The sequence below is a fragment of the Styela clava genome, chromosome 4 (genome assembly GCF_964204865.1).
Source record: "Styela clava chromosome 4, kaStyClav1.hap1.2, whole genome shotgun sequence".
Taxonomy (NCBI): domain Eukaryota; kingdom Metazoa; phylum Chordata; class Ascidiacea; order Stolidobranchia; family Styelidae; genus Styela; species Styela clava.
The window spans coordinates 23,517,293-23,544,502 of record NC_135253.1 but is presented as its reverse complement, the minus strand read 5'-3'; the positions used below and the strand labels follow the sequence as shown (position 1 = coordinate 23,544,502).

The window sequence follows — 27,210 nt, the reverse complement described above, 5'->3', positions numbered from 1 at the left end:
CATTTTAAGAATAGTAAATCATTCAGTTATAATAATGTCTGATCCTAGCCATGAAATTCGGAATCTGTAACCTGGCATATTTGAAAATATTTTTGGAAATTTATAAATTTTGTGAACGCTGTAGCCTAGCCTAGCAGTTAAAGCAGGAGTGAACAAATTACGGCTCGCAGGCCGGATCCGGTTCATCGAAGTGTTTTATCCGGCCTACTTGTGTATGCTGAATTCACAACCATTGTTTTTTCAATAGAAATTTCTGTTGAAAATATCATAATAACCCCGATAGTTAAATTGTGCTTCTTATTATTATTATATCATAATAACCCCGATTGTTAAATTGTGCTTTTTATTATTATTATGTAAACGCTAGCCTAGCTGTTGGACCAGATGTTGTAAATAAACTGCTTTTGTTCATAGTTTTTCATATTGAGCCTCCGGTCCAGTAACCAAGTCTATAATCTGTGACTGGCCCACTCCCCTTGGTTAAAGCATTAGACTAACCGGAAATAGTGTTGGCATTCCTGGTTACATCTTTTGGGAATCTCTGAAAATTCTCGAACGGAAAATACCACTACAACACTAGTTATCACAGACAAACTACATCTGATGGGGGAAATATTAATTATGAAGTGAATTTCATGTTTTTATATACATTTTATAAAGCAAAGTCTCAATCCCCACCTAAAAATATGAAAAGTGCTGAAATAAAAGATGTAAACAACACTAGTGTGCTAAAATAAAAAGTCCGAACAAATGAAATTTCCAAGAAACTACCCCCCCTCCCCTTTCAAAATGAAAATATTTCTTACTGTATTCATAGTAGTCTGTCGTAGTGTTGTCCAACGTGCACTCGTCAATATCTGTGAAAATAAAAAAATGTTGGTTTTTTACTTTCCGATGTGAAAAAGACTAAAAATGAGTCTCCCTAACATTGCTAAATTTTTGCCAAAGCATTTAACAGCATCATCAGTAATTAGAGTTTTATATCAAAAACACGACACTAAATATATCAACATGCCTAAAACGAACTATAAATTAATTTTGATCAATATAAAACTCTCGGTACAAAGATCATTAAGTTTTTATGAATATCCCAGAAAACTGATAAGACAGTTTATCCATGTGACGAACCATGTCTTCTTATCTGTTACCTGTTCAGGTCAATGATCTGGATTGGTAACCTAGTCAAGGGCTTAACAAGGAATTTTCAAAGGAGGGGGAGTTCTACTGTAGCAGCTCGCAAGTTTCAAGAGTTGTTGGGGTCAAAAAGCATGCCAAGCCACAAAAAAATGCCTTTTTTCTATCCGGTTTGTGACTCAGTACAAAGACAATAAATATATCAACATGCCTAAAACAAACTATAAATAAATTTTGATCAATATAAAACTCTCAGTACAAAGATCATTAACGAACCCAAGTGACGAACAACGTCTTCTCATCTGGTTACCTGTTCAAGTCAGTGATCTGGATAGGTAACCTAGTCAAGGGCTTAACCAGGAATTTTCAAAGAGGGGGAGTTCTACTGTAGCAGCTCGCAAGTTTCAAGAGTTGTTGGGGTCAAAAAGCATGCCAAGCCACAAAAAATGCTTTGTATGAAACAGAAAAATGCTTTTTTCATTTTCAAGCGGGAGATAGTTTTCGACACTCATCCAGCTTGCTGCCAGAACCAAGTAATAATTCCACATAAATGACGGTAGAGGCCTGCTGGGACAGTCTTAAAACAAAAAAAAACAATAAAATAGTTACTACCTACCGGAGCATTTTGTGCCGTCGCCTGTGAAGCCAGGATCACATAAGCAGATGTAATGTCCATCCTCATTGATACATTCAGCCTGGTCATGGCAATCATGGAGACTCTGTTGGCATTCGTCCACATCTTAAAGTAGCAAATGTAAATAAAAGTTTGGTGTCCATTGGCAAAAAGTTTTGCGTGTGACTTTTGAATTTTATCAAGTGTAGTAATTTTCAGATTTATGTTGTGGGTGAAACAAGCCGATAAGACTTAATCATATTATAAACCTTTTGAACCTTGTATTGAATATGGGAATAATTAACTAGTTATTTGGTTCAGATGCGTAGACTTGTTGGTGGAGACGTAGTGGTCACATCACCCTGAGACAGCAAGGGCCTCTCGCAGAATATTATGGGTGCCCTCGCAAGTGATTCCCAACGCTTAGCATGAACCACTGGACCTCCTTGATGGAGTGCCAGGATTTTTGAAAAGGGGGGGTTTCAAAATCGGAAATTCCCAGTGCCGTCTGTAACAGTCACAATGATGGCGCCTTGTTAATAGAGCCGGTTTTTCATTGTATAATGAATTTTCTGTCGCGTAAAATATTCAATCCATGACAACTACGAGATTTTGAAATGACCCCAAAAACCCCCTGTCTGCGCCACTGTGGCCTTTTATTAATATATGTTACTAGTAGTAATTTACTACCCACCCAGACATCTCCCATTATCCTTAGTATACCCCTGGTTGCAAACGCATTCGTATGAACCGTCTGTGTTGAAACATTTTGAGTTCGGTGTACAAGTGATGGACGAACATTCATCAATGTCTAAAATAAAAACAAAGAAGGAAAAAATCAAACATTATTGAAGTAATTCATAGTTTATTTTTTTCCCACAGAGAAAAGGGTTCTCGTGTAGTTTCATACCTAACGTACTTCTAGGGGGGCGAAGCATAACAATTTTTCGATATGTTAATCCTAACCCCCATCTGACTACGCCATTCAAAAATTAAATCACTACGACATCACAATCGCGTCATGGAGCTTGCCAAATATACGCATGATCGACCGAAATAGCATTGGCATCGACGATAATAAACTGACTGACGTTATCGATCTCTCTCCTATTGGAATCGTTGAGACGAGAAAACAAGAGAAATAAATGTTCGATTTCGGAAGCTCATTTACGCATCTTAAATGGCAGTTCGTATAGTTTGAAAGGCTCTATTACGTCACTGTGACGTCGTAATGACGTTTTTGGATGGTGTAGTCAGGTGGGGGTTAGGATTGATACGTGAAAAAATTGTCATGCTACGCCCACTAGAAGTATGTTATATACGAAACTACAAGAGACCTGAGAAAAGCAGTCCATGTCCGGTATGAGATTAGTTAGTTATTTGTTTTCAGATGCATGGACTGATGATGGTGGAGGAAGCCGTAACCTACTGGCAATTATGTGAACCAACTCATGACGGTGAGGAGTATAGCAATCCTCACGCATATAATTATTAAAGATGCTATGGAGAGCGTATTGCTTACGCTGAACTTAGTTACCTTCTTGGCAGCATTCTCCAGTCCATCCAACTACGCACTCACATTCCCCAGTTGCCAGTTTTCCACCATTGAAACAAATTCTGTTGCATTCATGGTTCTGTCAAAGTATCAATATTTTTAATGTGCACTCTATACAAGGCTCTAGAACAGTGGTGCCCAACCTTTTATGGCTCACGGCCCCCTTCCTGAGGTTTTTAGAACTCATAGGCGCGGCGGTGTGGCTCAACGGGCTAAGCGTTAGGAATACGCTCGCCACCGCATCTCTAATTACTCTGCGTGGGTTCGCAGGTTCGAATCCCATGCAGGGATGGTTATGTGCGAGAGGATTGCTGGACTCCTCGCCGTCGTTGGGTGGTTCACGTAACCACTGGTCGGTTACGGCTCCCTCCACCACCAAGTCCATGCTTCCGAAAACAAACAATACAGTAAAACTAATCCCATACCCGACTTAGAATGGTAACCGGACGAGAGGCCGTGGTTCGCCATATGGATAAGCCGTCTTATCGGCTTTCCTCTCCCCCGGGATAAATATGTAAATCCTATCCTATCCTATCCATAGACCGCTGTTTATTTTTCCAGAGGTATATACCGGTATGTTATTATTTTGATTAATGGACCTTTCCCCAAGCATCGACTTCCTTGTTTACTTCGTGACATTGGCCAATCAGCAAGATGCAAAAAGTGACGTAACAATGCTCTCTTTTCGCATCCGCCCAGACACTTTTCTCACTCAGACATATTTTCAAGCGTGGTCATGAACATTACCTCGTTTTCGCGTTTTGGAATTCTATTCGTTAGTTTTCAGTCGTGTTTCGAAAACTTAAATATAAATCCAATAATTCAATGATCACTCTATCTTCCTAGGAGTTTTAATTTAATTGTAGTAATAAAAAATTAGTGTAAAAGTAGCCGTGATAGACTAGGCTAAAATTTTTTACTGGTACTTTCAAAAAACAGATTGTTATATGCGATGAATCATAATGATGGTTTGTAACACATACCCCATTCTACAGGCGCCAACTCGCAAAAGCACTCCTAAAATAGCCCCGAAAATTTTGCAATGGTAAAGTATAGGAGGAATTTTTCGGGGGTCAAAGGTCGGGGAAAGGTCCATAGTTTCCAAATCCCATTAGAATAAAATCCCAACATGTTCAAACAATTCTAGCTCAACAATAAAAATAAATTAGAAAATATCGTTATCAAGCAACGAAACTACAAGAACTTTTCTCGTAAAGGAAAATATAAAATCTAATATGCGTGTATTATGGTGGCCCCCTTCAACTGCTCTGTGCCAATTTATACTAATGGGAGTCACATAGAACTGATCAAGCCTTAGCAATATAGGGCATAATGTTTTCACAAAATGCCTGTTGTAGTGCATCTGCAAGCTATCATTGAGTTTTTAGGATATAGATGGGTTTTTGTCAATGAATATTTTACCTCATCCATGTTCAAATCACATTCTTTTCCCCCACATTCCATTTGTTGAGTAATGTTGCGATGACGTGTTTGTATTCCTCTAGCACCACAAGTGGTGGAACATTCTGACCAATCAGTCCAAGGTGATAAGACACAATCCACTGCAAAAAATATACAATATGACTGGGTTTTCATATTTATCTCAGAGAGAGGAAAGTTGATAAAATGGTTTAAACATTCGGTGTATGTCTAGTTACCAGTCAACGTTGGGAATGCGATTATTAGTGAGTTAACATTTGTTTTAGATGCATGGACTTGATGATGAATCTGTAACTGACCAGTGGTCATGTGAACCACCTTACGATGTCGAGGATTCAAGCAGTCCTTTTGATTATTTTTATCCTCCAAGCATTAAACGGACTGTGAAGAAAAAGAAACCCAAATCTGGTAGGCCTGATCGATCTTGCAAAGAAAGTGAGGAACATGCTCGCCATTGCACCTCTCATTATCCTGTGCTAGTTTGCAGGCTCAAAATCCTGTTGAGAATGATTATGTACAATGGGATTGCTGGACTCAAACGAATAACTTACTATTTATATAAGCTCGACATGGACTGGTAACAAAACAAGAATCCATAGGTTCTTTAATTGCGCCATATGGAGCCCCAGTGTTCCGTAAGAGAAAACCAGGGCTCTCGGCGAACTCTACGTTTTATCGTGGGGGTCCGTAGACAATGGTTGGTACTCCCGTAGTGTGTGTACCAGGTTACGGCTAGGCCATAAATTTATTCGGATTTTCCTTATTGTAGATCTATTACGAGTTCAGGGAGTGTCTGTGTTAGCCGAGTGAATATACCTCCTGCCCATAGGTTTCAGTCCCTTTTACACAACTTGATGTAAAGTAGGCGAACAAAATTTGTTACCTCCATATTGACACACTTTACAAAAAGGGGGTTACTGAAATTTCTAATTGTTAAGTTAGACCCTGACAGTTAGCGGGTCCGACCAGACCCCGAAAGTGTGGGTTTTTAAGATATTGAGGGTCTATAAAGTGTTCCAAGCTATGATCAATTGTTATGTATGATAGAGAAAAATTTTTGTTTTTCTCATTCAAAAAAGGGGGATGGGGGTACAGACTCCAAACTTCTCTTTCCTGATATCTGCTCCAGAATATCACAATATTTATGTTTCATTAAATGCTGAATTTCCATAAAACTCAAAGGCTTACCCGCACAGCAATGAGTATTGCATGCCTGTACTTCATGCTTCGTTCCCAGACATTCTTCTCCTTTGCATGAAGCTGCCACTTTAACACCACGTTCACGATGCTGTAGTCCACCTCCGCATGTTTTGGCGCAACTGAAACATAATTTAGTATTTGATAAAATTTTTGCATTCAAAATTTGCAAATTGAAGCCTAATTTTTCAACTTGGATTATTAAAGTCTTGCAATGCCATAGTTTAAATTGAAAAATCTTGTTATCTCAGAGATGACACATGGAGTCTGCTTTTTTAGACTTATTGTCAGAGTTAAAATTTCGGTCAAGTTCTGGTCCATGTAGTCGAGAGACAGATTTCTTTTTGTTCTCTGACCGATCAGTTCAATTACCACATGTTAAAACAAAGCCAGCCTGATTTCATAATCAGTTTTTGGTGCTTCCGAAGTATGCGAACCAAGATGGCAGACATCGGAACGTAACATGAGTAACAGGTTAGGGTTAGGCGATAATTTTTTTCCAATTTTCCTTATTTTAGTCCTATTATCAGTTCGAAGACTAGCCAAGAGCCTCCCGTAGTATTTATACCTAAAATTATGGCCTAACCCTAACCTAGTACACATATTACATTCCGATGTCCGCCATCTTGGTTCACATACTTCGGGAGCCCCCAGTTTTTATTTATTCGTTTTATTAATCATTGCCTGTTATGCTGATTATGAAGTGAAAATAAACTTGTACATTAAAGACAACTAACCTGCTCCAGCTTGTCCAGGGTTCCCATTGACAATGGACTGTGCAACAGACATCATTGCAGAACCTGGGAAAAGAAGATAAAGAATTAAAAATCATGTTTTATATTTTAAAGTCAGGTTATCAAATGGGGGTAACTTTGTGAGCAAAAAAGTACATATATGGACAAAATATGGATGTCAACTACATAGAAGGAAGTTTACAGGTTCTAACACATTGGAATAGGCAACCAACATAATCTCAGTAGTTGAAATAGTAAATTTGACTTTTGAAAATTTGTGAAAGGATATATGGACATCAAGGGAATGAAGGTGTGCTATAGAATAATAGTCATTTCAGATAAAAAAGGTTGGGGTTCAGATCTAAGACCACATAACCAGAACAAATGCACACCATTGACACCAAGTCCATGCTTCGAAAACAAATACATGGCTAACTAACCCCATATTGTACCATACGCTAAACCAGTGGTGTGCAAACTGCGGCCCGCAAGAAGAAGTTGTGCGGCCCGCGAAGAAATAACAATTTCGAATGGTGTACTCGCAAAACGAGTATTTATTCTTTTTCGTCGCAAAGCCCATACCAGTCATATTAGCAAAACAAACTAGCAAAATTCTGTTGCAAAATACACGATTTATATTACAAAAACGTGTTTCTCACTGCATTCGTTTGAAGTCGGTGTGACAAAAATTTAAATAGCAGTTTCTTCAGAAGTTTATGCGTTTTAAATCTATTATTTCTGCAAGAACCCCTAATAGTGCCGTAAGATTAATAGCAAACATAGGCAATTTTTGTGCTTGCAACTACCAGAAAGCCTAAATTAAATAAAGGTGCGGCCCGCGGCTTCACCCAGTTACTTGTATTTGGCCCACCAATAAAAAAGGTTGCACACCCCTGCGCTAAACGATTAATCCGTTTGTTATTTTTTAATAATGGACCGCGGTTGTCATGGTTACCCCGCATGTCCTGTTTGGAGTCGTACCGGTATGCTCTATTTGCAACAGTGCGACATTGAGATAACGGGTGGCTCAAATGTATCTTAAGTCCAGCTATTGTTAGTGTTCGACTTTTTTCCTGATTAAAATTTAATGCTAGACTCGGTCATAGGTGACACTGCTCAATAACCATTAAGTTTACCGGTTTATCGCGTCTCTTTTCACACTAAAATGATTTTATTTATCTTTCTTGATTCTATATGTACAATGTGTACTTTCGGCATATGTGAAAATAAACTTCTGACTGACTGACAAGGCCAACAATAACAATATAAGTTACCTCGTATCCTGATTGGATCCCGCGCAGGACTTTCCCCCACAAAATGACTCGAAAGCGATCTCTCGTGTCCTATCTTGAGTCCCCTTTTCGCATGTTTTTGTACAAGTGTTCCAATCACTCCACTGGTTCCACTTGCAGTCCACCGGGCAGCATTGTTCATTGCAATTTTGCGTTTGAGTATTCTGCCCAACGCAATCATTACCACCGCAAAATTTTGGCACCAAAATGTCTCGACCACGTGATTGAGTACCCCCACCGCACTTCCGGGAGCATTGGGACCAGTCGCTCCAGGCCCCCCATGCGCAATTAACCGGACAGCACTGAGCGTTGCATTGTCTGGATTCGGTAGGCGCCCCGGTACACTCGTCACCCCCACATGACATCACAGGGTTTTCCCCGCGGGATCGACTTTGTAAACCACCCCCACATGATAAAGAACAGACCCCCCATTCGCTCCAATTTTCCCAGTGGCAATTTACTGGGCAGCAATTCTCGTTGCAAGTTCTTGATTCGGTTATAACCCCTGGACACGACTTTCCACCACAAGATGACGATATGGAGTATCCGCGGCCCCGAAATTGCATTCCTCCCCCACAAGAACTGGAACATGTCCCCCAAGTACCCCACTGGGCCCACGCACAATCTACGGGACAACACTGCCCATTGCAAGAGCGTGTTTCAGTTGAAGGACCGCTACACGAGCTCCCACCGCAAGTTGGCCCCTTTCTCCCGCGAAATCTGTCCTGAGTGCCTCCCCCACATGATCGAGAACAAGTGCCCCAATTGGCCCACGAAACCCAGTAGCAATTCTCTGTAAAAATATAAATTACAAAATGGTTAGAGTGAGTACTAAAACCTTTGATTACTCAGCGTGGGTTCGCAGGTCCGAACGTATGTGAAAAAGGATTGCTGGACCCGCCGCCGTACAGCGGTTCATGTAAACCAGGGTTCGGCAACCTTTTGTCGCTCGCGGGCCAAAATTAAGGGTTGCGAGTCATTGGCGGGCCGCACATATTTTTAGAAAGCTGAAACTGAACGGATGAATAAAATTTATATTAAAAATCAAGCAGTGATACATCTCTCGAATAGAATATATATAGATTTATTTCCTCATTGCATCTCAAAAAATTCCATTTAAATATTTTCAGCGCCATTGAACCCTTTGAACTTAGCAGCAACTTTTCTGCGTTTTGTTGCCATTTGTCTAATTATAATTAAATTATAGGCTCATTAACGAGTAATTGTGAATTATATACTTGTTAGGTAATAATATAATTTAGTTTAAAAAATATAATCGTCAAAACGGCTGTTTTGTTACTATAATTCAGTGAAGGGTCACGGGCCGGATTGTAATACTCTGCGGGCCGTAGGTTGCCGACCCCTGATGTAAACGCTGTTCGGTTACAGCTTCTTCCGCCATCAAGACCATACTTCTGAAAACAAATAACTGGCTAACTAACCCCACACCCGACGCGGGCTGGAACCTACGCAATGGAATGTAAACGACATAGAAAGGTAAAATGAATTTGTTGATTCATATACACAACATTCAAATTAAGAAACGATAAAGCATTTAAAATAAATGAAATATGTAAATTTTTAATCATATTTAGATATGTTTAACACAATTCCGTTAGTTTTTGCGGCGCATTCAGCAACTCGCCACGACGAATCCATTGGGAACCGTTACATTACACCGTTTATCTTTATCAATTTTACATTTCTTGGTGTTCCGCGAGGCGAAATAAAAAGGGTAAGTGTTCCGTGGTCGAAAAGTTTGGGAAACACTGTCTTAAATTCGTTATTCCCAACATTTTTTTCCAAATAAAAAAAAACGATTGTGTAAAAATCTCGCGACCCAGAGATGTGCCCCATACTAAACCGCAATATTAAATAACTAATATAAAACAATCATTTGACATTTATTTCCGAAAAACTACCGCAAAGTGATAAGGCAGCTCTTGTTTAACGCCAGCGTGGCATAGGTTCACTTAAGCAAAATAACTGTTGCCAAATATTTACGCTGTGATACTTTCGTTTCCACAAACACAACTGCTATTGATACTTTAATACCAAATGCGAAATAAACGTTAAAATCCAACTTTTCAATTTTAATTGCAAAACAAGCGATCTAAGAAGATTTTGCCACGACTGAGTTTGAAGTCGCGACCCATAGGCGGGAAACACTGGTATTGACGACACGGAAGGTGGCAATCTGCTACGGACCATTGACGACATGTGACTTTTATGTTCTTTTAAAATGTAACCTCAATGCAGGTCGAAATGTACCGTACCCCCAAGTGGGCAATTGTAACCAAGTTTAGAACCCTTGCTCTAAGTGGCTGCATGTAGAAAATATTGTCCAAAGTTAATTTGTAACATACCTCGGCAGCACTGAGTGTTACAGCTCCTGGCTCCGGATGGCATACTGCACGATCCACACGCCCCCTGACTTCCAGTTTTGATGGGGGATTGCGTCCCTCCTCCGCAGGTTTTGCTGCATGCACCCCACTTCCATGTACATGAATGTGTTGCGCATCTACGTCTTCTGCGGCGACGCCTAAAATTAAGAAAAAATATTTTATTAAATATCTATCTGAACAGTAAAATGAAGGAAACTCGTCAAAAACAAAGTCGAAAGTCATTCTAATAAAAAGATCTTCAAGTCCAGAATCTCCGAAAAAGTTTAAAATGTATTTGAAGCATGTGTACTCAAAGTAAATGGCAAGTGTTAAACTAAGAGTAGAAAAGCCCGAGACACTACAAATTTACTTGGAATTTTTTCTTTATTTTTTCGTAAATAAGTTTGTTTAAAATGGGTTCTAGAACCATAATCATTTATATTTACGTTACATTTTTAATTAGTTTTTTAGATTAGATCAGGGCTTCTTAAACTGAGAGTTTAATTTTAAGAGCTCTAAAGAGTACACAATTTTACAAGTACTATATCTATTGTGTGCGCACAACCTGAAGATAGTATGTGTACCAGGTTAGGTTTCAGGTTGTGCGCCATTTTGGTTCTCATACTACGGGAGCGCGATCTATTGTATTTTTTCAGACTCACAATTATTAAAACTCGTGCGAAACATAAATCTCACAGTTTCGAGAGAATATATCGAATCAAAGAAGCAGCGCGCCCGCATAACAATGCCGACTTAACAGGGGGTTGCGGAAAATTTCTATATATTGAAAGAGGTCGCAAGCTTAAAAGTCTGGGAAGCCATGGATTAGCATTAGATTATCGATTCTTTCTTTTTTTAATTTGAGTTTGTATCGTGTTATTAAAATCTCGGGATTAATCCGATGCCAACCACCTGTCCCCGGTAGGGTTGAGAATGGTTAACCGGTTAATCGATTTTAGATGTTTAACGGTTACGATTCATTTTAACGGTTAACTGACATTTCAGGTACAAATCATCTCTATAACGTACAATTCTTTCAAAAATGATTACGCCATCGCAAATTTATCTTCTGTGGCGTTTAATTCAAAAGAATATTGCTAACTGTATTGGTAAGGACTCATTAAATGTGAAAAATATTTGAAGTACCAAGATTGCTGATTATGAAAATTTGACAATAAATAATTTTGAATCAGTTTTCGGTCGAAATATACCGGTTAATTTTACCCGAGTAACGATTAAAGTTTTCCCCTGAAATTCCCAGCCCTAGTTCCTGGGTGTACGAAATTTTAGTAGCCAATGCCAGATAACGAAGCAGACTTCATTTCCAAAAATTACACGCAGACAAATGTCGATAAATTATGAAATCCTCACGTGTTCTTACCAAGCATTTCCAGTTTCACACAGCAAGAGAACAACAGCCAATAGCAGCAATAATCGTCCGTATGACGTCATTATAGGCTTAATTTGAATAATTGCTTCTAGAAAGTTAGAAATATGATAAAATGAAACATTCATTTTAGTAGGTTTGATGATCAGGTGGAAGTGTTATGGAGCCGTCTAGCTTGGGATTTCCTTGCAAATATTAATTAGAGTAGGTGTATTCAGCCGGTTCCATCATACAAATGTCATATTTCCAGCCGTTTCTGTTACAAAAAGTCATGTAATGCTAACCAGTTTGCTGATCTCATAAAATTTCGTGAGACGGTTCTATAGAACCGGTGCGAACCGACTGAATCCCACTACTGGGTGTATGGTAAATGTCTTTAGATGGGCTTGTCAACCAGGGTTTTTTAAGTTGGTGTTTGGGTTTTTTGCTGATATTAATTGGAGTGAGTGTATGAGCCCTTATTCTAAAGTCGGGAGCCGCAGAGATGGCAGAAATTCAAACTTATAAAAATTGAGAATTAAAAATACGATTTACGATTATCATTAGAAGTAAAGAAAAGGCAGATCTAAAACTTTCAGCAGGAAACAAAAATGCTACCTAACACAAAATTTTGTTTTCAAATTTGTTTATCACAAGGTTGGGAAACAGAAGCTCGTTTTTTGTAAACTTGGACGCAAATTCAGGCAATCTGACCCTACAGAACTATCCACAAAGCTCTCATATTTGATTACTGCTTGTTGTCTATTGAGCTTATTATCCATTCTACAATTTATTTAATTTTCAGGTTTTTACACCCCTTGAGTATGGAGTAGCGAAATTAGGAAAATTTCGGCGCTTTCGAAATATGTGCACCAAGATGTTGTTAATGTCGGAATTTTATCCCTCTAACAATCCAGATAATGCCATCGGTCTGCTGGCCAACTGTATATTATTCTGTATCGACTTTATTCTTTGCCAACAACACTCCGCAAAATTCCAAAATTAATAGGCAACAAGAATTCCGCTACTCTTTTGAAACGATCGCCGAAATGGACATAGAATGAAAATTATCATCAATTTTTCAACCTAAACATAGTATGTGAACCAGGTTAGGGTTCAGGTTGTGCGCCATCTTGGTGCGCATACTTCCGGAGCGCCATAGTTCAAAACGGGGAGATTTTTGATCATCCAGAAACAGTAGATTTTTAGGCAGAAATGCTGCTTGTACATAGCAGATGTTATCAAACCTTTTTGCGATATGGATCCCGTGAAGAGATTGACTATCATTTACGAAGCCCGTCATAAATTTATAAATATAAAAACAAAAAAGACTCATTGTTACTTGCCGACTAATGTTCATGAGTGAATTAGAATTACTTTTTTGACGACACGGATGTTGGGGTTACGTGAAACTAACTACCGTTTCTTGCTCTATGCCTTTGCGCAGGTAGATCCGTATGCGTATTACGCAAGGATGCTGTAGCAAGAGTGAAAATGACTATTCTATCCAATTCAAGAGTCTTGCTGCACACGAACGAAATTTTAGTGACTGTTGAATTGAACGGATGTTTTTATTGCTTTTTGAACAGATATAAAATTAGCCAAGTCAGTATTTTAATAAGTTGACGAATAGCTTGCGGAGCCCCTAGGTTTCTCCTAAATAGCCATTGGTGTTCCGTATGGAGCACTCTGAGAACCCATAGTCAGGAATTACAGTGCGAACGAACCCCATAAAAAACGACACAATTTACGTCATCGCGCTTATACCCGCCAAACATATCAACTTGCGGATCTATTACGGAATCGTGATTAAGGGTGTGGTTTACTGAAACTGACAGTTCATTTGAGCGCTGCGAGTTTCGTAGACATTCTTGCGTGAGTGATAAACTGTACCTAAAAATTAATATAATGTTCACTAAAATCACTAAGGCTTGCCCAGTTTATGGAGTATCGGGACGAAAGGCGACTGCTTTGAAAGAGTATTTTTCTCTGCTGAAGGTAGCGTTCTCAGAATTTTAATTTTCGACTTAGTTGACGAGAAAACAGCGATAAATTGTAAACAAATTAGAAATTTCATAACGATCAGCGCGTTATTCGTTGTTGCCATAGAAACGAAACTTCGATCCGGACTTTCGATAAAACGCACATTACTAGGGTGACAGGATAACCAACGTGAAAAATTTCATCTAGATTGATCTAGTCGTTTAGACGCTAAAGCTTGGACGCACAGAGAGACAGACAGACAGAACGACTGATTATAAGAGTCTTCTACAGCGAAGATTCAATAACACAGCTCAGACTCAGACCACGTTTACCTCGTCTCAAAAAATGTATCAAATACTTTCATCTATCTCAACAACGAAACGTAATTTTAATGAAATATCTCTCTACCTAATGTTATTTTTTTTCAAACAGAAAACAGAAACACCAATGTGACTGACAGTCATATTTCTCACTCGATCCATCGACCCTCTTTCTGAAGAATTTTTGCAGCCAAGCCGACAAACTTAGTCATTTGCAGCAAAAGCACTACAACGCTGCGTTATATTCAGCACTTGCGTAATCAAACTTTTCCTTTTTTTCTCAAATCTCTTATCTCGGAAACTTTAAATCGCACTGACTCACCCAAATAGCGTGCACGGCCTAGCGTAATGAATTTTATTGTATGGGGTTTCGTCACTATGAAAAAGGCTCTAGACCAGTGGTTGTCAAATGGTGAGGGGCGCGTGGAAAATTTTTCTAGGGGGGGGGGCGTGAAGCTAATTAAATGTCTAATTTGATCTTGCTCGTTTTATTTGTTTTTAAAATTTACATTTATTTTATTATTCACGTTCCATCCGCGTATTTTCAACGTTTTTTTTTAATAAAACATACTTCCACCTCTTTCACCTTACTATCTGCTATTTGTAGCTTATTGTTAGCTAGTTATTGTTGAGGCGGGGCGCATGACTTGATAAATTCTAAAAAAGAGGCGCGCCTTAAAAAGTTTGAGAACTACTGCTCTAGACAAATAGATCCAGCATAGTTAAATCTAACAAACGCTTCAAACACTGGGCCATCACCCTTACCTGTATCGCTTACTTACAATAGAAATCATTTATAAAATAATTTGTTTTGAGTGAATCATATATGGCAGCGGTTCCCTAACTTTTTGTTCATGCGGCGCCAAATTTTCACAAAAAAAGTCACGGCGCACTTTCACAAATAAAAAGACACTACGTAACAAAAAGTAAAAGACATAGAAAGGTGAAATAAAATTATTGATTCATATAAACAAAATCTGAAATAAGAAACATTAAAGTATTCATAATAAATACATAATGTTAAATATTTCAACTCAATTACTCATTCTGAGTTATTCACAGATACAGTCACAGTGCGCCGCGCTCTCTCGCTGATATATGGGCCAAGCGAAATTTTTTAATATAAAAAGATCAGTTGTGCTGAAAATTTATATGAATAACCGTATGAATATAATGGGGTTTCGCAACGGGGCCCTTAGTAGGCAGAGGTTAGAGGTCGGAACTCCCCCCTCCATTTTAAAAAGTAAAAAAAAAAATCTGTATGATACATGGAAACTTTTCGAAGCAATAAACGCTGATTGGATCACTCAGTATTCTTGAAAACTGACTTTTTTGGTTCTCGCCCGAACCCACTAACTCACACGGTTTAACTTGGCACTTGGAAAATTCTTGACAACGCCCATGCTCGGCCCCCTGAAGAGCCACGAGCAAATGCTTTCATTAGGCACCATTTTCGAATGCTTCATTATTTTACATTTACACTAAGTCGCTGAGATTTGTTTAATGCTTTGACTATATTGCATGTAGTTTTTACTCTCGTTTGTTGGTTATGTATTATTAAAAGCGGTGGATAAATAGAGATGAGAATAATTTAATTCCGAAATAACACATCGCAGTAAAAAGAATAAACAATAATCATAAAATATAATCGTAAGGGGGCGGTCAGTACGGCAAAGGCAACCGACCGCTACCAGTATAAGGCACCGGCAAAATAACTGGTGAAAATAAATGGTAAAAAAAAATGATGGAAACCTTTAAAAGCAAAACTATTTTTAAGAATGCTTGAGAAGCACTGTCACTGCGGACCCGAGCTTGTCTTTAGATTCCATTTTCACAAGTGTTGTTTGATGCTGTTTCGTTTTGCCAAATTCAGACTTACGTAGACTTAAGTAATCGATTTCCTTGCAGCGAATTTCAGATAAATTGAAAGTCCCACGTAATTTTACATTTTTTTTACACCATATGGTTGATAATGAGTTATATTCGCGATGAGGATTGCACTTTGTTCGCAGTTTCTTAGGAAATTACTCAGAATGAATTACTGACATCGAAGTTTCCGAGGTCTCAAATAACACAATATAATTAGAAGTGAAAACTGAGACGAGAGTGCGTAATATATCGCAACTATGTTGACAATAATTTCCCTTTAACACGGTCGTTCTGTACAAGGCTACGTGCAAGCAGTCTGATGTTTCTAAATGATAATTTTGTGACAAATGCATTAAAAAAAATACAAGAATGCAATCAAATACCAGAAAAACATAATTTGCAAATAGTTAAACCGGTGGTGTTTCAATCTTCTTAGTAAAGTGAAACCCAAGTAATGGTTCAACCGTTTATTGTCAAAGTCAACCTAATACTAGAAAACAAAATGATCTCTATATTGTAGCAAGTTCATTAATAGTGGTACATTTAATTGAGTATATTTAGGCAATATAAATATAATGATAACGAATGGAAATTTGTGGAACACACGGAAATCTCTATCAAAACCTCGGGGTTCCACGGAATCCTGGTTGTAGCCAAATAAGTTAAACAACGAGATATCAATCAGAAACCACCGACTTATCGATCTAGTGGCCTGCATCCGTCGTTCTGACTCATTAGCGACACCGCGTGTCTCATCACTAATAATTTAATAACTCGCTAATTAAATGACCGAATTCATCCAAAATCAATAGGCTCCTGGTCCGAGATATGATGAATGCACATGCAAAATTTGGAGCAGATTCAGCGTGAGATATCGCGTAACATACGAAAGTGTCTAACAGACAAATAAACAAACAGACAAATACCTATGGACCTTCCCCAACGATCAAGATCGATAAGTAATAACATTGGAATGGACAATCTTTCTTGAAATCACAATGGGCAGAATTATATCTGAGACGGATTCTTGGCTGTTATCTCCGACGAGGTCTTTGAAAAATCTAGAAATTTGTATTTAAAATAAGAAGCCTGCCTAGCTATAAAAATATTTCGAAGTATTCAATTATGTATATACTAATGAATCCTCTTCTCTATCGATGGTGTTCTTTTATTTTTAATCGGTAAGTATGTTGATAGGAATTTGTCTGTCTGTATGTCTGTTTGTTTGTCTGTTAAATGCACGCGATATCTCACGAAAGCGAGATTTAATCTGCTCCAGATTTTGCATGTGCATTCATCCTATCTCGGACCAGAAGCCTATTGATTTTTGGCGAATTATGTCGTATAAGTAGCGAGTAATTAATTAATTAGTGATAGGTGTAACTATGGAGTAAGAGCGCTTTTGGGGGGATCCCCTAACTTTTGATCGATAAGTCTTCGGTCTTTGACTGATATTCTCGTCACTATAGTAATTATTGTTTGACTTCATCGGAAGCGTGACTGCTATATAAATAGCATTATTTTTCGCGCATCTCTTTCTTCTAATATGTATTTAACGATTATATTCCTACATTCTGTGTGCACAATGTGTATTTGAAGTATCAGACAAAAGAGCGATTATCAAATATATGGACACTATGGCCAAGCGAAGCCGTACGGTTATGCAATCTGTCACAGTAGACTGACTTCAGATACAGGGTGTGGTATTTTTGATGACGCCATTGCACAGAAAAAATGAATCCATCCCGACCCACAAATTTTGAAATAAATAAATTAAAAGCATACAATCTTCAACCACTGAAAATTTCAAAGAAAATGGTTCAGTCGTTAACGAGAACAGCGATTTTTTCACGACGATAAGAAGAAAAATACCAATAAAAAAAGAACAAAACGGTCCATATCGTGTCTACTAAAAAAACTACTGAGAAACGTTTTATATCTATTATTTATTTTGTAGCGAGACACAAGATAACTACACATGGCCTTTAATATTTAAAATTAGTTACCAGGGTTGGCCAAAAGGTTTCCATTTCAATAGCAAACGTCGCAATAGGATAGAACAGGCATAAATTGTCATGGAATGGGTCGAGAAAAAATATGTCCTATTGACAAGCCTGTATTTTTATAACTTGATGAGAATCTCTGAGTCGTCTACTCTCAGATGTGACAACACCATAATTTGCATAAGCCCGTATGACTCACTGTTTACTGAGAATACGAGTCATCTCCGCGCAGAAGTGTTGACATACAAAATGCTGTCAACGTAAAAACTTTTTTTATAATATTTGACTGAGTTTCGATGGTAAGAAAATAGCAATATTCCAACGAAACTGAATATTAAAACGAATATAAAAATAGATAAATAAGCACAATACCACGAAATCGAAAATAAATACTGACTATTATACGAAAGCGTAATATGTGGAAACTAATTTCGAGATGCAAGGTTTCAAATGTTTAAATAACGTTCTTAAAAGAAGTAATAAGTGAAGTGCTACTATTTATCGAAGGATCTGAATCATTACTAAACGACATTGACGATCAAGTTCATTACACCTTATGGGCGGGTTTGACAATTCCTTCTTGATCAATGATTGACAATTTTTAATGACTGTTGTTGAAGTGAGATACTCACGTTACCATTTATGTAACAATTAGAGTTTCAATTTTTCCCAGTTAAAATTATTTTTTGAAACAATTCACAATCAAAACTTTATGCGTCCTAACCTAATGGCGCTCATACCCAAGAAACTCCCCTGTTGGAATGGAATTGTAATCAAAAATCTGTATCTTCCATCGTCTCTAATAACAACATAGCAAGGCCCAATGCTCCAACTAATAGACCGCATCGATTACCAAAATAACTTTTTCGCTTGAAAATAAAACTTTTGCGTTAGTCACCCTGTATTAACTATTTTAATATTAATGTTTGCGCATGGTAACCCCTACCAAAATATGTAAACAGTACTGACCGGAAATATGTAGTGCCTGACCATAACACAAGTCAAAAAATGTAAAGATTGAAAGTTTAAAGGGTTTCAAGTTGCCAATCCTTTTGAAATGTGTTGATGTCGGTTTTATAAACATACCGAAGTCTGAATTAAAATTTAAAACCCTCCGATTCGAAATTTTACATCGAATCCTAAATAACGCCTATGAAAGCCGAAAACAAACATCTTAGGTAAGTATTTCATATGTGCGTTAGGGTTAGAGGTCAACTTGCAACTCAGTGATGTCTCCGCATTTGGAGTCATTGACATTGCTTGGAGAAAACATGAACAGGAAAAAGAAGTCAAAGTTGAAGTAAGGTTATCCCAGGAGTCAAAGTCAAAATTTTCTTAATCACACGCTCGGTTTTTTGAATGGCTAGGAATTCACGATTCAGAAAATAAATATCATCTCACAGCTCGGCCGTTTCTGACAACTTTTCATCATATTTCCTGCGTAGTCATTATGACGAAATAGTATTGTTCTATATTTCGCTTATTATAATATGACGTCATAGAGCGCAACCCATTGTGATGGGGAAATCGCTATTTTGCAAAACGTGAACAACACCGAGGGAATGCCGCGTATTAAGTCTGTTTTCGCTTAGCAAAACGCAGCACAATTGCCTAGTAACTAAAGCGTTTGACTCAACTATGTTGGCAACTCAGATTACACATCTGAGGTTAAAATCCTAAGCCTCTTTCCAACCAAGGGTGTGATAATTTCGGTAGGGCAAAAATTGCTGGGTCTTCCAAACAATGAAAGCTCCGCATATTTGGCTAGATATCAATGCCCGCATTTATATGCCCTTGACTGTAGCGAAAGTCGTGATTGGGCGTCGCATGAATAAAAATTCAAACTTTGTCAGAAGACAAAATCTTCCCTTGGCAATTGACAAGATTCTTATGTGCTTTTGCTCCGAATTCAAGAGCTGCATATTAGGATAGAAATGTCATATTCCTACCGGGAGAGAGAGGACGATTGGTCGTCCTATTCATTTGCGAACCCCGGCTTCTCGAGGTCTAACATTTACATCAGGGTGGTCCAAGGTTGCGAGGTTGAAATGCCGCAAAACTTTTAAGGAGGTCTAGCTGGCCGCAGTCGGAGAAAACCCAAAAGTGATCAAAACATCGAGAGTTTACTCATTTTAAATATATTTAAGAATGAGATTTTATCGTTCTAATCATTATTTAAGGAAACTATATAAAGCCTTAAGGTATTTTAAAATTGCTTCCCGAGAAATATTGTGGTACTTTTAATATCTTTTCTTGTGTTTGGTTTTGTAGTGTTGCTCATTATACTCTTTCGTGGTGGATATTACTTCAAAACACACCAGACACAGTGGTTTAACGAAGTTGTGGGTAGAGAAATACGTTTCCTCGCAGTTTACTTCGGTCACCTTTTTTCTACGCTCACAGTATGATGAATTAATCTTTTTGAAAAAATTTATTGCTTGTAGCGTGAGCAGGCTTAGTGCTCAAGATTCAACCGAGTCCGTCAAAGATCGGACCTCGGCCCCAGTTAAAAAACAATTGGATCGCGCCGCGCTAAGTCAGCTCAGTGATTCGTCACTGCTGTTACGTGGCCAACGCTTGAAAATAGATGAGTGTTTTGACTAAAATATGGGCACAAAACGTCTCTTCAAACGAGGAGTTACTTGACGCGAGCTCATCTAATTAGCTTTGTCCTGTCTGCACAAGACAATGCATTCTCCTTTTACCGATCACAGGACTTCATTCCCATATAGGCACCGTCTTGACGTTTATAGATATCACAATGAAATTCCGTGATCGAACATCAATCCCGACATCGGGATTAGGAAAAAGTTTATTCACAGTTGGAATAGTTTAAAAAATAAATCAAAAATTTTTCTGCTAGTGAATACAGTACGCTAAAATTGTTCGGCGGGCCGTAGTTTAGATCACCCTGATTTATATAATACAGGGTCAATGTATTGCAATGGGGAAAGTTATTCTTTTCACGAACAAGTCAATGAACGTATTGTCAGTGATGCCCATAAAAATACCCTGCTCGAGGGATACCTATAGGCCTACCCTCCCAGTTCAATTTATTACTCCGCGGGGCTGAAGAAATGTATTTTGAAAGCCTAAATTCAATACCCGCGCGTTTGTGTATATGAAGCTTTGAGATATTTACAGTTCGAGAGCTCCGCAAGTGGATGTTATTTTTGACAACATTTCTGAGATCATTTACAGGACTTGTGAGTTGAACGTTCGTTCGCATTAGATGGAGTGACAGGCAGTTGACTAATATATATTTTTTGAAATTACTCCATCTTTTAAAGAGGGTTAAAGCATTTTCAAAACTCAATGATAATTGCTTGTATATTGGTCCGCTAGCGGTTGTTCAACCTGCTGATTTCCCTACAAATATATAACATCCCCTGATCAAACACTTCCCCAATATTTAGGGGTGAAAAACCGATATCCACTTACTTAAAAAACTGCTAAACATAGATTATTCAAAAACGGCCATGTTGTCATTCTCACTAGATTCATAGATTTCAATGAAGATTTCTTTTAACTGGATATTCTGTCGAGCTTTTGCACCTACAGTTTCATATTCAACAAGAGAGCAATGCTTAAATATATGGACACGTGGACCAGAGCGAAGCAGTCCTTTCCATTGACGTTACCGGTACCGATACAGAAAATATATTCTATTATGCAAACGAAACTTCAAATGCATCGTTTAACAAAATACAAACAAAAGCAATGCACAATGTCACTCTTTGGTATTAACACTTTCAGTGCCAATCACATACCGTTTAGTGCCATTGATGTATCTATACGTCATTCAAAAAAGAAAGTTGGAAAATAAAGAAGTTCAGGTATTCGCGGCCTTTTTTTTTCTCTTGTTACGGAGGTGGGGGAAGGTATAACGTAATCACATATTCCCATGAATCGCACCATTCGAACTTTACTGCGATGAAAGTAACGTCTGCCATTTACTGAGCTATCAACTTATCCAGCATGATCAGTGTAAATCTTAACCGTAAATAAAGGGGAAATTATGTTGAGACCGATTGACGTCAACCTGGTTTCAACTTCTTCTTGGTAAAATGATTTATAGAATGTAGAAAATCAACTTATCAAATATGGTCAATTTGTAAATGTATTGTAAACCGCATAATTTGTACCAAGTAGACCAGAGGTTCCCAAACCGCGGGCCAAATCCGGTCCGCGTAACGATTTAAAATGACCCGCCGAGCTTAAGTGAAATATTGTGCAACAGATTTTGTTTCTACTTTTTCGCATTCTAGATGTCTCCAAGTGTTACGCCATTATCACAGTTTGAGCACGTGTTTACCGCAACAATTCAATTATACCGGTATCTCAAACGGTATTAGGATTACAGTCAGTCAGTAGTTTATTTTTCCCCAAAATGAAAATGCGCTCACAGTGAACATAAAATTAAAAAAAGTTGAAAATGACATTTCAACTCGGGCAGAAATTTAGTTATCAGTCACATGAAAAGTGGTATCTCAATTATTCGCACCGGTATTAGGCTTATATAAGGCAGTAATTTAGTTATGAACCACATAAGCTTAGACATGTGAAGACGAAAACAGGCACAGTTGTGAATCAACTGAACCACAACTAACCCGTCGCGCACGTTCGGGTGCTACACACTATCGGCTCGCCAACATCCTTCCGATTCAAATTTTAGCCCGCGGCCAATAAAGTTTGGGAGCCCCTGAAGTAGACAGACAGAATCTAACCACATGCTGTGTCTCCAAGATTGGATAATTTACATATCAGCGGCATACCAAGTTTGATTGTAGATAATGCGTCATTGCCGAATATATCAAAAACAGTAAGTTTATAAAACCGACCCCAACACATTTCAGAAGGATTGGCAATTTAAAACCTTTAAATTCCCGGCTTGTGTTAGGCAATACATATTGATGTCTATAAATTTTCGGTCAGTACTGTTTACATATTTTGGTTGGGGCTACCACGCAAACATTAATATTGAAATAGTTAATACAGGGTGACTAACGCAAAAGTTTTATTTGCAAGCGAGAAAGTTATTTTGGTCATCGATGCTGTCTATTAGTTGGAGCATTGGGCCTCGCTATAGGTTGAAAGACGATGGAAGATACAGATTTTTCGGGGCTCCCGAAGTATGCGAACCAAGATGATTACAATTCCATCAGGGGCGCATCTTGGGTATGGGCGCCATTAGGTTAGGACGCAAGAAGTTTTAATTGTGAATTGTTTCAATAAAATAATTTCGACTGGGAAAAATTGAAACTCATATTGTTACCTAAATGATAACGTAAGTATCTCAATTCAACAAAAAATGTTAAAAATTGTCAATCAATGATTAAAAGGGCACTGTCAAGCTTTACCACGGGCACCATTGTACGCAGATACGGCACTTCCCAACATTCACGACCTCGCCCATAAGGTGTAATAAACTTAATCGTCAATGTCGTTTAGTAATGATTCAGATCCTTCGATAAATAGTAGCACTTCACTTATTACTTCTTCCACACAACCCTGTTCGTAGCGAAAGTGCGAGAACGTTATTTAAACCTCAAATTCTAAATAGCTGAAAAAGTTCGAGACACAGTGGCATTGTAGTTTTAGGGCGTTGTTTTAACGAGATAGGCTTTCCCGGTTAAAAGTTCAGGAATGAATGTCAGGGCCACCACCAACGTTTCCTCTAAGGCCGAAGCCGAAAATCCCCGCGCAGCACTCGTTCTGCCGCGCACTGCGTTCGTTTGAATTGTTGTGTTCTTTTCTATTTTTTCTAATTTTCCGCGCAGACCTTTTTTGGAGCTCACATGGCCTTCTATTCCGCGCAACTAAGCAAGCTCTTAGAGAAACGTTGGCCACTACCCTCCCTATATTGTAATAGACTGAGTAGGTTTTCCGAATCGAATTAAATCCATACCTATAGCACTGACAGCTCGAACAGTGCGTTTACGGATATAAACGCGATAATTGTGTGGACATAACTATGTTGTCGCCGTAACTTTAAAAAGATGATATTCAACCGACATGAGCTCACTAAAACTTAATATGCCGCATCACTTCATGGACCAAAAGAAGGATTAGATAAATTACTTGAATATATATATATAACTAAATAAAAATACATAATTGGGCTACCCTCTATGCCAGTGGTGGGCACGGTTTTTAAGCGTGGAAAGTGGAAAACAATAGGCATTGGCCCAAATTAAGGTTAATCGCAATCGTCAACAAATTTCTTGAGTTATTTTAGCTAAAACATCAAAATTCCGATTTCAATTTGGCTGTGGCAGCATCAGGCGGGCCAGATTGGATTACCCAACGGGCCGGATTCGGCTCGCGGGCCGTACTTTGCTCATGACTGGTCTATGCTGAGTCGATAAGCTGTCAGAGAACGAACCTGTATCTACCTATCTAAAGCATTGTTAGAAGGGCTGGGCATTTCGAATCGAATAGTAAACCATTCGAATCGATTCAGACGGGAATTTCGAATCCCCGCCATCTTGTTTTTATCTTTCCGCTAATGGTCGAGGTGAATTCCCCAATTTTTTTTTCATTGGAGTCATATTTTTTCTACGAAATTCTAACATATGACTATTTTCTGTAAAGAGTTATTGATAAAACGTGTTTGTTATTCTGTGTGAACGCTCAGTAATCTATCTGAGTGATTTATTCTATGTCTTCAGTAATTCATTTGTTGAGAGGATCAATTACTGTAATAAAGTCGCTTACAATTTTATATTTTCAAGTATTCCAGATTCGATTCGAAAAAATTATTCGATTCGATTCTGAAATCACAAGGTATTCGAAAATGCCCAGCCCTAATTGTTAGCAGTGTTAAAACAACACACATGAAGTAAAGTTATTTAACAGCGTATATTAGATCAGTGTTTCGCAACCTTTGGTGTCACGATCACGGCCCAAATTTGGGTCGCCTGTTATTTCAACAAAAACCTAAAAGTTATTGATAATATTTCCTAGTTGATTTTATGGTTCATTTTATGTTTGTGTTGAAGTGTTGCTCATTTATAGAGTGTCCATAAAATCTCAAAAAATTTTAAAATTGCAAAAGGAATTTATCGAACCATATATTGTTTTGGCCCTCACAGATGTATTAAATGAAGTACAAATACTTGAACAATTACTGATTAAAAAATGACAAACTTGGTTAAGATATATTGAAAACTGACTTCATAACAAAATAGAAATTGTAAAGGGACTTTACAGACACCCTGTAATGGTTTGGAAGTTGACGAAGTGTTATTTGTCTCCGTCTCCATTTTTAAAAAATCGCTTTTCTCTCCGAATACTGGACCAATTGCTTTGAAATTTTCAGTGGTTAAAGATTAATTTTTTTGCTAGAAGGCTATTATTTTTATTTATTTCAAAATTTTGCGTGAATTCTATGAAATTTGATATTTCGCTTACAATTTTATATTTTCAAGTATTCCAGATTCGATTCGAAAAAATTATTCGATTCGATTCTGAAATCACAAGGTATTCGAAAATGCCCAGCCCTAATTGTTAGCAGTGTTAAAACAACACACATGAAGTAAAGTTATTTAACAGCGTATATTAGATCAGTGTTTCGCAACCTTTGGTGTCACGATCACGGCCCAAATTTGGGTCGCCTGTTATTTCAACAAAAACCTAAAAGTTATTGATAATATTTCCTAGTTGATTTTATGGTTCATTTTATGTTTGTGTTGAAGTGTTGCTCATTTATAGAGTGTCCATAAAGTCTCAAAAAATTTTAAAATTGCAAAAGGAATTAATCGAACCATATATTGTTTTGGCCCTCACAGATGTATTAAATGAAGTACAAATACTTGAACAATTACTGATTAAAAAATGACAAACTTGGTTAAGATATATTGAAAACTGACTTCATAACAAAATAGAAATTATAAACGGAACTTTACAGACACCCTGTAATGGTTTGGAAGTTGACGAAGTCGAGACCACAAGTCATGTTTTTTGTATTGTATTATATAATATGCAACTTTAAGTGTATTTTTTGTGTAATCAATTATATATATGTATTTTTTAGGATTTTGTGTAAATAAACTTCGGTAGTTGTATGATGATTGCATTTTAGGATTTCGAGTGGAAATGAGAACCTCAACAACAACTAATAAGCTTAATATATTCAATCATATCCGACTTACAAGTCCATGTCAGGTATAGGATTAGGTGGCCAGTTATATTTGTTTTCAGATACATAGACTTAATGCTGAAGGAAGACGTCATGTGCAGCACCATACGACGGCGAAGAATCCAGCAATCCTCTCGCACATAATAACCCCCCATGGGACGCTAACCAGTGGTGGGATTCAATATTTTTGTCAGCCGGTTCCATCACAAAAGTCATATTTTTCACCCGGTTCTATTACAAAAAGTCATTGACAGTAACTAGTAATGCTATTTGGTTTGCTGATCTTGTAAAATTCCGTGAGACGGTTCTATAGAACCGGTGTAAACCGGCTGAATCCCACCACGGATGCTAACCCACTCAAGAGTAAAAAGAGGTTTCTGATATGGAATCCATATGATTTGAACCCTTGCAGAGTAATCAGGGGTGCGATTGTATGCTTTTTCATCATGCTTACTCAGCAAAAGGGTTCTCAAACTTCGTTGTATTGTGACGCCCTCCAAAAATTATGCTCAAATTGCGACTTCCAGTGAAGATGTCTCGAAATCTTTAATTGGAGGACCTTTTTTGCAAAGAGTTTTGTTTAATCGAACAAACAAAACACATAAATACTAAGTCACAAAGGGAATGAGAGTGCACAAGGGATTTTTAATCAAGGAAAGATAATCTTTATCCAAGGAAACCCAAAAGCTACTTGCGAATCGAATCCTCTTTTTAAAACTTTTGTACAATTTTTATGCTTTTAAACTTCTGCAGTACAGTTCAATATTTAGACTTTTTCTACCCAATGCAAAACAGGTACAATTCCGCAAAAAAAGAAAAGTTTTGCGACGCCCTGGCAAAATTGAAACGACGCACTTGTGCGTCGCGACGCCCACTTCGAGAATCACGGGCTTAGCATGATTGCAGTCGCTGAACACAGATCAGGACAAAACTGTTAATTGTTTGCTCAAAGGCAAACAAACTTTTTCATATTAACTCATGGAAAGTCTGGCAAAAAGTTTGATCAAATTGAACTTGAGTTTTCCATCATATTTAAGAGAATCAATTTAGACATATTCCTGTGGTTGGGCATAGACAGTTACTTTGGTTGAAAACATGTATAACAAGTTGAAAGTTAGAAGTTTTATATCACAGCCCATTCCGAAAGTGAGCGCTTTAACCATTGCTATATTGTAATGAG

At 37.9% G+C, this 27,210-nt stretch overlaps 1 protein-coding gene across 4 annotated transcripts in view; it reads right to left on the bottom strand.

The window, feature by feature from the left end:
- Window positions 1-11,823, bottom strand: part of LOC120327058 (uncharacterized) — a 30,647-nt gene extending 18,824 nt beyond the window's left edge. For 3 of the 4 annotated variants that reach the window (XM_078111887.1, XM_078111888.1, XM_039393442.2), the window contains exons 1-10: window positions 11,731-11,823; window positions 10,332-10,507; window positions 7,948-8,758; window positions 6,677-6,739; window positions 5,931-6,061; window positions 4,725-4,864; window positions 3,285-3,381; window positions 2,442-2,558; window positions 1,751-1,873; window positions 807-857 (exon numbers count right to left, since the gene is read on the bottom strand). In XM_078111887.1, coding sequence (XP_077968013.1) covers window positions 807-857; window positions 1,751-1,873; window positions 2,442-2,558; window positions 3,285-3,381; window positions 4,725-4,864; window positions 5,931-6,061; window positions 6,677-6,739; window positions 7,948-8,758; window positions 10,332-10,507; window positions 11,731-11,801 — 1,780 coding nt within the window. In that variant the 5' untranslated portion in view covers window positions 11,802-11,823. Of the gene's footprint in view, window positions 1-806; window positions 858-1,750; window positions 1,874-2,441; window positions 2,559-3,284; window positions 3,382-4,724; window positions 4,865-5,930; window positions 6,062-6,676; window positions 6,740-7,332; window positions 7,600-7,947; window positions 8,759-10,331; window positions 10,508-11,730 lie in introns of those variants that run through there. The other variant, XM_078111889.1, reaches the window with a different exon arrangement.
- Between the last annotated feature and the right edge of the window lie 15,387 nt (window positions 11,824-27,210).